Genomic DNA, 16,300 nt, shown 5'->3' on the forward strand with positions numbered 1-16,300 from the left:
CCTGGGCTGGCGGGCGGCGCTCTCCGGCGCCGCGTGCGGCCGCGCTGGCCGGTGGAGCTGGCTGCCGTCGAGGTCGAGGTGTACATCAAGCCGATAATGCTTGGCGAAGGTACATGGACCAGCCCACGTCACAGCTCTGCAGATATCCTGTAGCGGAACCCCCGCGGCAAACGCGGACGAAGTTGCTCCTGCTCGTGTGGAGTGACCTCTTGGAAAGACAGGTAAGTCTATTTTCGATAGCTGGTAAGCCAGGACGATAGTCTGGATGATCCAATTAGAAAGTCTTTGAGATGTGATCGGCGATCCCTTGTCACGCTCGGAGTACTTAACAAAAAGTCTATTAGTACTACGGAAAGATTCAGTACGGGATCTGTAAAAAGCCAAGCAACGGCGAACATCAAGCATGTGTAGAGCACGTTCTATCGGATTCGAAGGCGATGGAAAGAATGCCGGCAAAACAATGTCTTGACTCAGGTGGAATGGCGTAGCCACTTTAGGGAGAAAGGAAAAATCCATCAGAAGAACAACTTTTTTCCTTATGGAAATTCAGAAATGGTGGGTCTATGCGAAGAGCACAAATTTCCTTAGCTCTCCGAGCTGATGTTACTGCTACGAGGAAGGCCGTTTTCCACGACATAAGGCGTAGGTCCACAGTTGCCAAAGGCTCAAACGGTGGTTTGGTAAGCGCTTGGAGCACTACGGAAAGGCTCCACGTTGGCATAGCAGGGCGGATAGATGAATGTAAGTTCTGTAGTCCCCTAATAAAGCGTCGAACCAGCGGTTGAGAGAAAACTGTTAAGCCGTGGACAGCGCCACGATAATGGGATATGGCAGCTGCATAAACTTTGATGGATGATGGTTTGAGTCCCGTGTGATGCAGTTGCAAGAGAAATTGCAGAATATTGTCAACTGAAGCCGTGCCAGAAAGAAAGGAATGGCACTCTGCAAAAGAGGAGAATCTTTTCCATTTTGCCGCACAGGAACAACGAGTGGATGGTCTCAATGCAGATTCGAGAATCGCCTGAATTTCTTCGTCAGTAGGCATTGGTACCGCAGCGATTGCTGTCGAATCCGAGGTAGGAGCCGTATGTACAGTCCGCTGAATAGGGTCCTCCGTAGAGCGAGGTGTCGTCAATATCGACTAAGTGAAATTACTCAGTTGATCTGCCATGCTGTCTACTTCAGGGAGGTTATATCTGGATGCCGGATCGCTCCGTCTTGTTGTGTTAACACATGCGGAAGAGTTGGTAGGTGAAGAAACATTCTTCTGGATAGTAGCAAAAGAGTGGCAAACCATGGTTGTCTCAGCCACCACGGAGTTACTAATATCCCTGTGGCATTGTCTTGGGCTATTTTCACCACCACTTTTGTTAGAAGTGGGATCGGAGGAAACGCATAAAAAGTCATGTTATTCCAAGGGATCGTAAGAGCATCCCCCATCGATCCTGATCTGATGCCTGCTCTGGAGCAGTACAGGGCACACACTCTGTTGTCTCGGGTGGCGAACAGGTCCATGTCTGGGTAACCCCACAAACGGAAGAGTTTCTTGCAAATTTGTCTGTCCAACTCCCATTCGTGGGTTGTTGACATCTGTCTGCTTAACATAGCTGCTTTGATGTTGTCGGTTCCAGCCAGGTGAACCGCCAGGAGCATAATGTTCCTCGATATGCACCAGTCCCAAATGTCCATCGATAAGCGTGCTAAGGCTGGAGATTTTGTGCCACCCTGCTTGTTGATATAGAAAACAGCAGGTATGTCGTCTGATGCAATCTGGACAACTTGACGGCATAGCACAGTCTCGAAGGCCTTGAGGGCATTGAAAATTGCTAGAAGTTCGAGGAAGTTGATGTGCTTCCTTACTTCTCGTCGGTTCCAAGTACCTTGAACCTGAAGTCCCAAAAATGTTGCACCCCATCCGAGGAGGGATGCGTCGGTGTACAGGGTTGTTGTTGGCTGAGGCGGTCGAAATGGGGCACCGACAGACAGGTTGCCTGGGATGGTCCACCAAGTTAGAGTACGAAGGCTCGCAAACAGAATCCGGATCAGCTTGATGGCAGGATCCTGTTGCGGGTGAAATGCGGCATTGAAAAACAGTTGTATGGCATATGGGACAATGGCAACTGCAGCAGCCATGTGCCCAAGTAGTCTCTGAATGGATAAGGCTGGGACTGTTCCGTGCAGCCGGATCCAACGAATGTGGTTGCATAAGGCATCTTGATGTTCCGGTGGAAGAAAGGCTCTTTCCCGTGTCGAGTCGAGTCATGCCCCGATGAAGTCGATGACCGGCATGGGAATAAGGGACGATTTCTCGCGGTTAATGCACAGACCAAGAGCATCAAGTAGAGCGCAGGTCACTTGTATAGCAGACAGAAGACCTTGTTTGGATTGCGAAACAATTAGCCAATCATCTAAATATGGGTATATTTGCACTCCCCGTGTTCTTAAGTGTGCGCATACCAGCGCCATACACTTCGTAAAAATTCGAGGGGCGGTTGCCAGGCTAAAAGGTAGAACATTGAACTCAAACAGATCGGACCCGACAGTAAAATGTAGGAAGCGTCTGTGTGAAGGATGGATAGAAATATGAAAATAGGCATCCTTCAAGTCCAGTGAGGCAAACCAATCCTCCCTCTTCAATAACAGAAAGATATTCTGTAAAGTGGTCATCCAGAACTTCCTTGGTTTGATGTACTTATTAAGAGTTCGTAAGTCCAGAATCGGACGAAGACCACCGTCCCTTTTCGGGACTGTAAAATATCTGGAGTAGAATCCATGCAATCCTTCCGAGCAGGATAATTGTCGAATCGCTCCCTTGATAAGTGACTGGGAGACCTCGTCGCATAGCACCAATGAAGAAGGTGTAAAACAAATCGGGCTCGACGGAGGGACAACATCGAATTCTATCCTATATCCGAACTGAATGATAGATAACACCCACCTATCAGATGTAATGGACTCCCAAATGGGGAGTCGGCCCTGGAGCCGGTCCCCAAAAGGGAGAAGGGAAGGTGGTGTTGGAAGAGAGAGGATGGTTCGCCCGGACCATCAACGTGGGCATTTATCGGCATCAAAGCGTTGACGGCCTTGGGAGAAGCGCTGTTGCGGTTGCTGCCTCCAACGTTGCTGTTGCTGATACTGCTGGCGAGGGTAGTATTGTTGGTTCCGATAGGAAGACCGAGGCCACTGCCACTTACACTTGTGTGGAGGGAGCTCCATGCAGCCCGCAGTCAGGCGTGATTCGTGTATTGCCTTTAACTTGCAGTCGGTCTTCTGATGGAACAGACCGGTACCATCAAATGGCATTTCCTCGATTCTGCGTTTCATCTTGTCAGGGAAATTACAGTTGCACAGCAACGCATGTCGGCGTTACGAGATGGCATTGACGAGGGCCCTCGAATCGGTGTCTACATGGTGTCGTGCAGTAGACAACTGTTGCACCGCCACCTGCATCACTTCTTTAATGAAGACCCTGGCGAGGTCGGCTTGGTGGTCTGGAAGGGAGGAAGCAACGTTATCCAGCTTTTGCATGATAAAGTACTGGTAACGCGCCAGAGTTGCTTCGTAATTCGATATGCGTACGCCGAGCCCAGAGGCAGCATAGACCCGGTGCACAAGCATATTGATTTTCCTCTCTTCCTTGTCACGAGGGGCAGTATGTCTCCTGGACTCCCTGCCCTGGGAGGATTCAACCACGAGAGAGTTCGGTTTTGGGTGACGGAGCAAAAAAGGAATATCGTCGTCATGAACTCTACACATGGCCTCATACCGGCGGGAAGTAGCTTGTGGTTGGGCCGGTTGATCCCAGGGCTGGACCATAGCCTGGCGAAGTGTAGTTATTAGCGGCAGGGCTATGGATGCGGACTGCTCCCCTGTATGACGTCGTAAAACCGATCTGTGGAAGGACCTGGCTGCTGATGAGCTTCGATCTCAAGAGACCGAATGAGGCGGGACATGAGCTCCGTAAAGGAGACATGCGGTTCGTCGGGTGAAGCAGGCCCTTCGTATGTAACAGCCACACCGGGGGATGTCGAGTCGACCTCTGACTCATCGGAGTCTTCATCGTAGCGACGGCGGTCGCTTGAGGAGGAGGTTTCAGGAGAGGTTGGACGCCTTCTCTCCACACGCCTCGGGGTGGATGGTACGTCCCTCGGGACTGATGGTGATCTACGACCCCGAGGAAAGTAAGGATACGGCTGATAACCACCCCAGCCGGGGGGAGCACCATATCCAGGCATCAACCAATTCTCATCCCAATGTTTGGATGAATAGCTGCGACGCCTGGGAGGCAATGGCGAAGCTACATGAGGCTCAGTTGTGGGCATAGGTGTTGGAGAACGTTCCCTTGGCGGGGAGTCTCTAATCTCACCATCAGAGATGGACTCCTGAAGCGGCTCCTCCTGTTGTTGAGGTGGCAAGCTCTCAGGCTGAGTGATTGGCCTGGGGGATCCCGGCGGAGACACCTGCATAGCGGATTGCAGGGCCGGTCCCGAGGGAGTCGGTACCGTGGCGGCCGTCGGTACCGAGAAGCCCGATGAGCCTGAGCCCCGGTGTTTTGGGCGGTCAGGTTTCTTGCTCTTGTGAGCGGGCTTGTCCACCTTTTCCTTCCTCAGCTTCTTATGGGTGGAAGGTTTATCCAAGCCAGTGTGCTTGCGCTTCTCCCATTTCTTAGCTGGGGAAGAAGGCAGCAACTGAGTCTCCGTGGAAGCGGCGCCTTCGTCCGAAGGACGTTGCGGAGGATCGGCAGAAGTCGAAGTGGGGTGCTTCGCAGGAGCGCTCGCGGTGGAGGAGGAGCGCTGAGGAGGCGCAGCAGAAGAGGAACCAGGCCGTAAGAACAGTTGGTCAGACTGCATTAATGCCTGGTCCCACAGGAGTTTTCTAATACAATTCTCCTTGTTCTTCCTCGCTTGCTTGGTAAACGCCAAGCAATGGCCTCATTTGTCAGTTCTATGCCCCTCGCCAAGGCAGAGGAGGCATAGATCATGTGGATCAGCAGGCGACATTTTGGATCCACATTCGATGCATTTGTGGAATGCCGCTCGCTGTGCCATCGTGGAAAGAGAAGAAAGAGAAGACAGCGTAGAGGGTAAGATAATATTTTTGGTTTTGTTTTGTTTTTGTTTTTTTTTAGAAATGAATGGATTTAAGAAGAACCAGGAAGAACAACAAACTTGGAGCAAGAGAAGAAAAGTTTTGGAGATAAATGCAAAAACAGACAAGGAGCACAAAGATCTAAGCGAGGGATGAACAGGCACAAGGCAAAGCGAACGGCGGTCACAAAGACTGAGTAAAATGGCGGACACTCCACTCGAGTTATACCACTGAGGGGGAGGGGAGCGGAGTTTCCCGCCAAAAACCGTTAGCTTTCTAATCTTTCAGCCTAGGCACTGCGCAGGCGCAGCACCCATATGTGTGATGCACAGAGGCCACGATGAAGAACTGTAATTGCTGTATCGCTTGGGGTTGTTTCTGCTGAGCTAACAAGAACCAGGGGATGCAACAAGGCCTAAATGAGCTCAACCAGAGCCAACAAGACCAGAAGTGAGCGGGGGCATCAGGTTGTAGGAAGTCTGAACTATGGAGTTTGCCACACCTCCAGGACTGCCTCAGCTTGCCAGGAGTATAGTAATTTCAGTGTGGATTACTGAAACCAAGTGACAGCACAATGGGAACTTTGCTTTGGATGACTAAGGGCTCTTATAGGGGGTCAGACAAAGCTTTTAATAGAACTGAAGGCTGTAGGTTAAGATAAAACAAAAGGAGTTCTTTCTCAGACAAAGTCAATAGCATCTCAGATCACCAATGAAATATGCATATTACAGTCTAATCAATGTGAGTCAATCACGGGGCACTTAATTGTTGTGAGTCCTTAGGCTTAATTCAGACCTATGTACATGACAATGTCGCTTTTCTTATGGCAAGGCTGCTTTGCTCTTGTCTGTCATAACTCTGAGCCTCAGATCTACTTTGCCTGAGTCTTTCAAAATAAAAACACCAATTGTTGCCAGATATTCATGAGATTTAACTGTACCTGCTCTACTGCAGAGCAGCTTGGTTATCAGTAACCCCTGGACTCTCCTCATTAACTATGTTGGCAACTTCTTAGACTTGCCTGATACCTTTCCAAAGCTGCTGTAAACATTCTAATTTGATCTTCCATGACAGGAGCAGGCCACATGGTATCCTCCAGATGTTTCGAACTACTCCCATAATTCCTGACAACTGGTCATCCAGGTTGGGTCTTATGGCTAGTGTAGTTGAAAAATTCTGGAGGACACCACCTTGCCTATCCCTGTTCTATGATCATAGTTTTGAATAACCTGCACTTGGTAGATATGTCATCTCCTTGATTTTCCTTTCTACATCCTTTTATTTAGATGTTCCCTCTTTTGACATTAAATATGATTGTATTGGACAGTCTGGCATATTTTACAAAATTGGTTTCCCAGCTGACTACTCAGTAACGCATTTTGCACAAAATCCCTGACATTACTTAGGATTAAATCCAAGTCTGCTTTCCCTCTGGTCAATTCCATGACCAACTGTTCCATGGCACAGTATTTTAGGATATCTAGAAATTCTGTCTGTCATGACCCAAACATGCATTTACCTAATCAGTTTGAGGGTAACTGAGTTCTGCTTCTGCACATGTGACCTGTGAGCTTTATATACTTTGCACAGGAATAATTCGGTGCAAAGAATGGCATGTTAGCATTCCCAGGTATTCATGGACTGGAGCTCAGGTTGGTTTAACTTCCTAGACCAGAAACAGAATTTCAGGGAGCATAAGAGAACCAGATTCCAGCTGGATCTTTGCATTCCTAGTTGTAACATTTTCAAATCTTACAGGCTCCCCTTTTCAACTTCCTTTTTACCAATTCTGTCATATTAGAGAAGAGTCCCTTTTTGAAGTCAAATGTGACTCCATTGTATTTCCTTAGAATTTTTCACTTAATGTGTGCACTTAAATAATCTTCTTAGCTTATTAACTGTGGTTTTATTTTTAAATTGATCTCACTATCTTTAAAGGTTCAATCCAATTTGTGGGTGCGGTTTGGCAAATAATCTGGAATATGACATCACTTTTTTCACAGAATGAGAAGAGAGAATTAGCACTCAAACTAGATGGAAGTAGATGAGGATTAGGAATCAAGTGGAAACTGGTTAGCTCTATGTAGGACAAAGCAACCTTAATAACTACTAGTATGTGCTCCACCATTTACCTTTTACTTTATTTTTATCTCTGTGATATCATAGGAAGTAGTGACTGACGTTTTACATGTTCTGCTGTTACTTACACCTGCAAGTAAGTAGTTGCCTTGCCAGGCTCTCTGGAGCCCAATATCACTTCGATGACCCTTCAGCAACTCCATTGCTGCCACCTTTGCCCTGATCTGAGGAAGATCACTGGGTGGGATTTTTTTGATAAGTTCAAAAGCTCTCCACCTGGAAACAGAAACATTAACGGGTAATTACACATCAGTCCAGGATGGGGGCTAGAATGGGACGTGCTGTCACCCCAACTGATTGTCATGCATGGAATTCCATGCAAACCAGGAGTATGCTTATCAAGTATATTACTATTGACATGCATAGCTAGAAACAAGCAGAGACACATGCAGTAGTATGGCTACTGAAGCCTAGAACGATGTTTGTGACTTCCTCTAATGCAACACTATGGCAGTGACTTCACAGTCAAGGAGAGGCCAGGGATGTAGTGCAGGACTAACCCAACTCCATCACTCAACAAATAGATTGCTTCAGATTCCTACCTGTGGTAGATTGCCTGTAGGGCCTCATCAAACCGCTGCAGCACTTTAGGTGGGCTAGGCCATCTCACATGCTTCCCATAATCCTTCATAGACTTCACATTGTGAAATCGCCGGGCAACCTCACAAATATAAGACTTCACTTTGTACTGGCGGTAGCACTTGATGATCTTGAGTGCAGCTCGGGTCCTCTTGTATCGAAGGCGAGCCAGTGTGCCCCTCCAAACCTAAAAAAGTCCACCACACAGACACACCAGAAAGGTTTAGGACAGTACAAACAGGAAGGTGAAACGAAAAATGGCTTTCCTCTTCTTACTCAAGTTTCCATTTACTGTTACCAGAAAACAAACCAACAAAAAAGTGTATACTATTTAATGGAACTTCCTCTCCATCAGCTTACCTGGATTTCAGGCTATATAGGAGAAACAGACTCCTCACTCACCATACCTGCTTTTGCTTCTATGTGGGCCTTGTGTGCTTTATACAATGGAAATGTCTAAATTCTGCACCAAGGAACCTGATTTATGAAGCCAATATGAATAATGCAAAATAGCAGAATAATCTATTCTGCTTCTGCTATTCAGGAGGAAGGGCAAGAGATTTTCAGGACAATGAGTAGGGTTCCTTGAAAGCCCTACTCAGTTCTCTTGCACGTATCACATACCCAGTACATGTGGTAAAACTAGTACCTAGTCTAAGCAGAATTATTTTGATCGTTCCCCACTGCAGGGTAAGTGCCCCCTGCTCTGATTCTTGCCACAATATACAATAGTGTTAATTACTTTGTTGGTGGAAGATTTAATAGAAACTGAACTAGAGAGGAGCCAAATAAACCTCATATTTCACAATCCACAACTAGGTATGGAACTGTATGAGAAGACAGGTTAATGTTCCAAAGAGCTTACTTTCTACATTCCAGCATTAAAACAGAAGCAAAAATAAGAAAGAATACATAGAAAATGCAGTTACATGTACTTAGTGCAGATGTATGGAATTTATTTAATTCATTCCATGCATCTTTTGCAAACTGGCACACATCTATCATTCTGTTGTCCACAAATTCAGAATCAGACTTCTTTCCCCATTTGGAAAAGTATGTAGACATGTCCACTTCATTTTTGGTAAATTTCTCTGGCATTCTCTGTCATTTAACATTTTGCAAATGTTTCTTTACTCAGTATATACTCATATATCAGAAACTGAAGACATACCAGAAATGTATACAATTTTGTATGTTTTTAATGGCATAATTTCCATTAACTTTCTCATTTCCATACTAAGTCTGCATATAACCCAGAAAAACATTTTTTAAAATCTGTGGAAGCGCTTTAACTTAGAAGATCCTGATCTACTGCAGAATTTGTGGAGTGAATTCAAGAAATCTAAAGTTATTGCAATCCATTTCAGATTCCCCAACATCCCTAGCACTTGGGCATTATTTCAGCTGGGATTAGGGATGGGATGAACCCTGTTGGAATCCATTCTTTGAAGCCTGCATGAGTTTCCAAGCACAAAAGTGCTAGGCCCAATCTACCAAAGAGAGCTCAACTGAGAGGAAGTCTGAGCCAAGCCCTGGCTGCCTAACAGGCGACTTTCTTACAGGCCAGCAGCCCAAAAGGCCCGATGTAGCCAATGCAGCAGAGAGATGCATTGGGGGGGGGGGGGAGGGTCTGTCAGGAAAACAGCCCCTCCAATTGTAGCAGCATCTGCTTGAACATCACAGCAAACAGTGGCTGCTCCTCTCACCGAAGAAGGTCAGTGGCAACGTGCTTGGTCATGAGGTGCCCACCAAAATCCCCCCTCAACCGCCTTTTTGAGCTGCTGCTCTAGCTTACAAGTGCTCACTCCCACCAGTTGGGAGGGCTGTCTTCCTGGCAGGTGCCTCGCGACTGACCTTCTTTGGTGCAAGGAGTGGGCGTTGTCCGAGCAGCCGCTTCAGCGTGCGAGCCGTGCTAGCACAGAGCAAGGGGAGCAGCCGGTGGGCACATCAGCCACCAGCTGCAGCAGCCACCCTTCTTCCCCACTCACTGCTGCCGGCAGCAGTGGTGCTGTGCACAGAACAAAAACACAGTGAGTGGGTGCACTGACCGCCATTGCTGGTGGCCAACCTTCTTCCCGACTGGCTGCGGCCAGGAAGTACTCTCCAGACTCTGGGCCACTGGGACAATGGAAGTAAGTTCTCGTTAAAGTTCTCATCGAATGAACTATTTTTTTCATAGACAGCAGTATCATGCTCCACTCAAGACTGGAAATGCATGGAAGGGGAACAGATTAAGGAAACTATGATAACATGGGCACAAAATTTTGGCTATAATATTGAATTAGAAAAGTGGCAAAAGCTATGGGAGAGAAATATTAAGGTAACTTTAGCAACCTCGTATAAAGAAAATTTATATAAAATGTTTTATAGATGGTATTTGTCGCCAAGTCGATTAGCTAAGATGTTTCCAAATATGTCAAACGGATGTTGGAAATGTAAACATGATGTGGGTACTTTTCACCATATGTGGTAGACCTGTGAATATGTGAAAAAGTATTGGATTAAAATACATAAATGGCTTGAGAAAATGCTACAAAAACCTGTAGCTTTTAAACCTGAATTTTTCTTGTTAGGCATTATACCGGAAAATATTAGCAAACAAGAAATGTATTTGATGCTACATTTAATCACAGCGGCGAGGATTGTGCTTGCTCAATACTGGAAGAGTGAGGAACTACCTACTGAGGAACTGATTTTAAAAAAGATTCTGAACTGTGCAGAAATGGACAGATTGACTCTATTACTGAAGGAGAAAGAAGATACTGACTTCTATCAAACTTGGGACCTTTTTTATGATTGGCTGGAGAAACGGGACTTGGCTTAGATTTAAACATGTCTTTAAATTTTTATAAATCAATTTGAATATGATTATAGAATGTTAAAAAGATATGTTATAGGGGGCTGACCCAGTATATCCAATGTATTTGATGATTGATGTTTTTTAGTTTTTAGTTTAAAATCTTAATAAAAATCTTTATTAAAAAAAAGACTGGAAAATGCAGGGCTGGAAAAGCCACTTCCTATAGAGTGGGAGCTTTTCAGTATCCTCTAGAATGGTTAAACAACGAGAAAGCTATGAAATAAAGACACTGCAGCCCCAGTAGAAATCAGTATTCCTTGGGTAAGCAAGTGATAAAATGGGCATCAGGCAAACTTCACGCTTGCAAAGCTATAGCCTGCAAAGCTATAAATACTGATGCTATTATTCATCACCCTCATTAGATGATATATCAGAACGTTAAAAAGCTAGAAACTTTACAGTTTGCAAGACTGGATAAGAATTCCAATATGTTTAGTGCCTTTGCCATATGCTTTAGTAATATCGGATGACTTTATATGCAAGCTACAGAAGCATTTTAGAGGAGAATGGAAAGACCTCCTGGAGTGAAAATAGTAAATGATATATCCCTAACAGGTGATAGACACAATGATGCCAAAGCAGAGGCGGCCCACGACAAAAAATTATGGGCCTTTCTAAAATGATGCAGAGATCAAAACATTAAACAATGCAGAAAAATGAGGATGAAACAGAAAAGGGTGATCTATATTAGATACATACTAACTGCAGAAGGACTTAAAACAGACTCCCAGAAGACTGAGGCAATCCAAGCTATGCCAACTCTCACAAATGTAAAAGAGGTCAATGCATTATTGAGACAACAAGTTTTCTAGCCAAATTCTGTCCTTATTTGGCTATAGCTGCAGAAGCAATGTGACATTTTACCAGGAGGATGGGAAGCTCCATAACAGTATACACTGGATTTTATGAAGCAAATAATTATCAGTGCACCAGTATTGCAGTGCTATCTGTTGTGTGGCTGGCGCTCCTTCCCAACGAAAGCAATCACTCCAGTCGATGCTACAGAAGTCTTAATTCTACACAGTATTACAATTACAGTCACATAAGCTAGGAAGTTGTCCTCTCATTCTAATTAAGTTCAACTTACACTGTGTTTTTTAATCCTTCTGGGCTGTCCTTCTAGAGGCGGGGCACCATGACCCCTCTTCCTGCGTCACTCAATCTCAATTCTAATTATCCCAATCTGTGCGTGCATCTGCGGGAACGAGCATCCCCAACAGCTTCATCTACGTTATTTCCTAAATTCCCATACCCCATATCGTCACCTGGTGCAATTGTTTCCCCATCAACACCCAAATTGGTCTCTGTATGTTCTTCTGTTTTGACATCTCCCTGAATTTCCTTATCTCCTGGACTTCCATTCCCATCCTCTGTGCAGCTGGGGAGTAAAGCTTGTTCTGCTGGCACCAGAAATACTTCTTCATCAACCCTTTGGTTCTCATGGGAAGTTTTCTCCTCTTGTGCATGCGCCAAGGACTCTTCTGAGTCCACACACACAACAGTGCTATCAGCCTGGGCAGCAAATGCGATGCCGCTGAAAAGGACTTGGTACAGCGTTCTAACAAGACCATTTAATCATTTAAGCAGAATCCTATCAGAGTCTCATCCAGGAACAGAAAGGGCTCTTAGCAGTGTTTTATGGAGTGAAGCTATTCCCTCAATACACCTATGATCAGGCAGCATACTATCAGACTGTTTGAGACTACAGTAAGACAATTTATTCAGAGTGCTCCTTGGTGACTACCCACTCTTTCTTCCAAATCTGCAGCTGTGTTCAGCAGGACTGAACTTACAGGGGCTGAAAACTAAAGGCAGTGAGGTCCCAAAGCAATACAGCACCAAAGGTTATGTTGGAAACAACAATCTGTACGATGAATGGGGTCTGTTGGAATAGCTAAATGTTGAAGGATGGGTTTAGAGGTGAAAAAAAATCTTGAGGCAATAGAATGTTTAATTGCACTAATTTCCCATGCAAGCAAAGTGATGCTTGAAGTGTTGCAACAAAGAATATTACCCTATATAGGGTGAGAAATGCCTGATTTTCAAGCTGGTTTTCAAAAAGAAAGAAGCACTTGCGATCAAATTGCAGATCAAATTGCAAATCTACGTTGGCTACTGGACTGCACCAAAGAATTTCAGGTCAGTCTTTGCTTTATAGATTACAGCAAAGCCCTTGACTGTGTGGATCACAAGAAGCTATGGATGCTCCTGAAAGACATGAGACTGGGCCATTCTCATGAAATTAGATTTTTGTACAACATATATCATGATTAAATTTCACCACTTCCAAGTGAAAGAAAGCATGGTGTACCTGGCATGGAATAATGCTGACCAGCACTGGCAGGGAGAAATAAAAAATGGCTGTATCAGCATCTAATCAGAATGAACCCAACTGTATTTATATCAACAATCCAAAATTAAATTATCCTAAACATGTGCAATGTAACTATCACAGAAAACAGAAGCACTTAAAAATTAATTTTGATGCATTAATATCAAATGTATTCAATTTGATATAAATAAATGGAATAACCAGCAATTATCCTTGTAGAGTCAAATAGCAGCTGTGAAAATGATCATTTTTACCTCATCTATGTGTTTTATGTTTATTTTAAAAATTGGCACAATGCACTTGATAATTTTATGCACCAAAGTAAAAGAGCAAGACCGAGAAACAAAACGTTCTGTATAAACAAAGGCACCTGAGGGCATGGAGTTCAAATTTGACATGGTATGATGAGGCACTTCTAATAATAAAACAACTTGCAAAACCGCCAAATCTCCTTAGGACTAGACTCATTCAATAATGGTCATGCAGCAACCATGACACACCAATGTCCTGACACACCAACCTTCTTCACAATGTTTTGAATCCCTTTGTCCTAACAGATTTGCAGATTTTGAACAATCTGGACTAAAGATTTGGCACTAGCCATCTCACTTCTTGCCATCATTCTGTTTTATAATAAAACTTGGTAGCAACAGCTAAGGACTGGAAGCAAAAAGAATTCTACACACCTAGAGGTATTTATAACAATAGCAAACCTCTTACAAGAATGCAACTGAAAGATAAATTGGGAAATATTGAAGCAGACAGATTTAATATGCATCAAATGATCCTTTTCACTTCTAATCCCACCATTCTACCGCATGCTATCAGGCTTCAAAATGCCATAGAGAAACTAATGATAAATATGAGATAGTCCTCCAAGAAATGCTATTAAATATTTACAAGTTGCAACATGACTTCATGATTGGGGACCTGAACTCTTCAAAATCTTTTAAGTGAAACAGACCTGAATTGGAACACAGAAATGTCAGATTGGCAAAAAATATGGAGAAAATGGACATTGAATTCAGTACCACCAAAAATAAGAGAAAGTGGCATTTAAATTTATGTAGATAGCACTGTAAGCCCACACAACGACACTGGATGCATCAATAATCTAGTCCATTTGCTGGAGAGGATTCTGGCAAATGAAGTTCTGTTTTAATATATGAAGCTACAAGAAGGTTCAGTGGTTCTGGGAACTCATTATGAATGAAGCATGTTATTACAGAGCTAACAGTGGTCCCAAATTAGCATTATTAAACTTGTTTGTTGAAGAAACAAATGAGAAAGGTCTAAAGTCCTTTTTATGACTACATCCAGAAAAGTTCTAGCACAGCACCGGAAAACAGCTGCTAATTTGCCACTGGTGACTTGACCGGAAAGGCAAACTGCCCTCACAGAAAAGTTACCAAAGCACTTAATGGCTCGGTTTGTGCAGCATAACAATCTATCATGATGAACTATTACAATGGGATGCCTTGAAGTGCCAAGAAGACACAATGAGCGTGACAATCAGGCTCATCATAACTGTTCTGCCCACCTGAATCCTTCTTATTCCTCTAGGCAGTATCCCAGGGAGCACTGCAGGGAGAAATGAGACTTTGGCAGCGAAGTGGCTTCTGCTGCACAAACAGGACTCACACCCAAAATGCAGCTGAGAGGACAGAAGAGCTGATCAGGCACCCTCGTCTTCTGATCCAGAGCAGTGGAGGCCGGAACACCCAATCCATGCTCGGGTATCAGCTGGATTGCAGGCAGCACACTCAGCCTGTTCATGCCTAAGAGGCAGCTTCTCAGGTTCAGGTGGAGAGGCGGCAATCAGCTGAGCTATGCAGTACAAGTTGGGGGCATCGCCACCCAGCTGATTCCCCCACTCCTGCCCCCTAGGCTGACTCTCCCTTCCCATTCTGCTTGAGAGAAAGCCGCTCAGGCAGGAAGGGGAATCAGCTGAGCAGGCAGTTAAGAGGGTGGTAGTGTCCTGGTTCAAGGCACTGTTGCTCAGCTGATTCTCCCATCTCTGCTCTCATCTGGGAAGTTTCCTCTGAGGAGTACATGGGGAGGGGAGGGATCAGCTCTGCCCCATCTGTGAAGGCATTATCCAGCTCCTGCTCTGAAGATGATCACTGGGGTGGGAAGTGGGAGGAGCTGGGACACCTCTAGCAGTTACACCAGTGCTGTCTAGTTACCTGGCAGCAACCCATGGCTCTCTTTGGAACAACCTGTTCAACAAAGCTCAATAGTTACAACTATGCAAAATCTAATATATGACCTTCACTGTTACTTTTTTTTAACTGAATGTATGAAATATCCTGGGAACTGTTGGAAGCTAGGAAATAGTACATACTTCGTATGTACAAATATTACAAAATATTTTATTTATTTATTTATTTATTTATTTATTAAAACATTTTTATGCCGCCCCATTCGCCGAAGCCTCGGGGCGGCTTACAACACCCCGAGTATTGCAAAATATTTTTGCAATACTTTTGAAAATGCAAAAGTAGGCAGGGTTGGGATAAGCCCTTTTGAAATCCATCCCTCCAGATCCAGGAACTTCGTCTCATGCTCTGCCCAGTTCTGCAAAGCGAGCCAAGAGGAAGTCTGAGAATACTTGGGAACCCCCAGCTGCACAACCAGCAACCTTTCACACCAACTACTGCTGGCAGTAGAGGATGAGGAAGAAGGTTGGTTGCTGCAAATGGCGCCTGGCACTCATGCTTCCACAGACCTTCATACCTGCCTGCTACTGCCAGGGGCGGTGGCACTGTTTCAGGCACCATTTGTGGCAACTGACCTACTTCCCTGCTTGCACATCACATGAAGCTCCATTCCTGGCAAGCTCCCCACAAATGCTGGAAGTGCTTGCTAGGAACTTGGACTCTGGGCTGCCACAAAATGGTCCAGAGTCCAGAGGGTCAGGTCTAGAGAATCTGATTCCCATGCAGGCCCCACAACAGATTCCTCACATATCTCAAGTCAACAGAGGCCTTGAAGCAGGATACTTTTTTTTTAATGACAGTACATTTGTCAATTGGTTTCCCTAATGCCAGGATGTTTGTTATCAGCAAAAGTTCCAAGGTAAGCGGTCAGTGATCATGTGCTTGTCACCATTAGTATCTCCTGCACCGAATTTTCTTCTGACCTCACTGATTATATTTCACTCCCTGCGCTTTACAGTGGTGTATAAAAACCTGAAACACTTCATAATTTTTGTACAACTGATGAAGTGGTTTATAGTCTATGAAAGCTTATGCCATTTTAAAAACATGGTTAGTCTTGCAGTCGCACAACACTCTAGTTTT

General features: G+C 44.8%; 1 protein-coding gene across 1 annotated transcript in view; it reads right to left on the reverse strand.

Moving 5' to 3' along the window:
- MYO1D (myosin ID) overlaps positions 1 to 16,300 on the reverse strand; it is a 154,938-nt gene that overhangs the window by 74,756 nt on the left and 63,882 nt on the right. The window contains exons 17-18 of the mRNA XM_044447106.1: positions 7,770 to 7,993; positions 7,296 to 7,443 (exon numbers count right to left, since the gene is read on the reverse strand). Coding sequence (XP_044303041.1) covers positions 7,296 to 7,443; positions 7,770 to 7,993 — 372 coding nt within the window. The remainder of the gene's footprint in view (positions 1 to 7,295; positions 7,444 to 7,769; positions 7,994 to 16,300) is intronic.

The sequence above is a fragment of the Varanus komodoensis genome, unplaced genomic scaffold (assembly GCF_004798865.1).
Source record: "Varanus komodoensis strain SLA01 unplaced genomic scaffold, ASM479886v1 scaffold50, whole genome shotgun sequence".
NCBI classification, from domain to species: domain Eukaryota; kingdom Metazoa; phylum Chordata; class Lepidosauria; order Squamata; family Varanidae; genus Varanus; species Varanus komodoensis.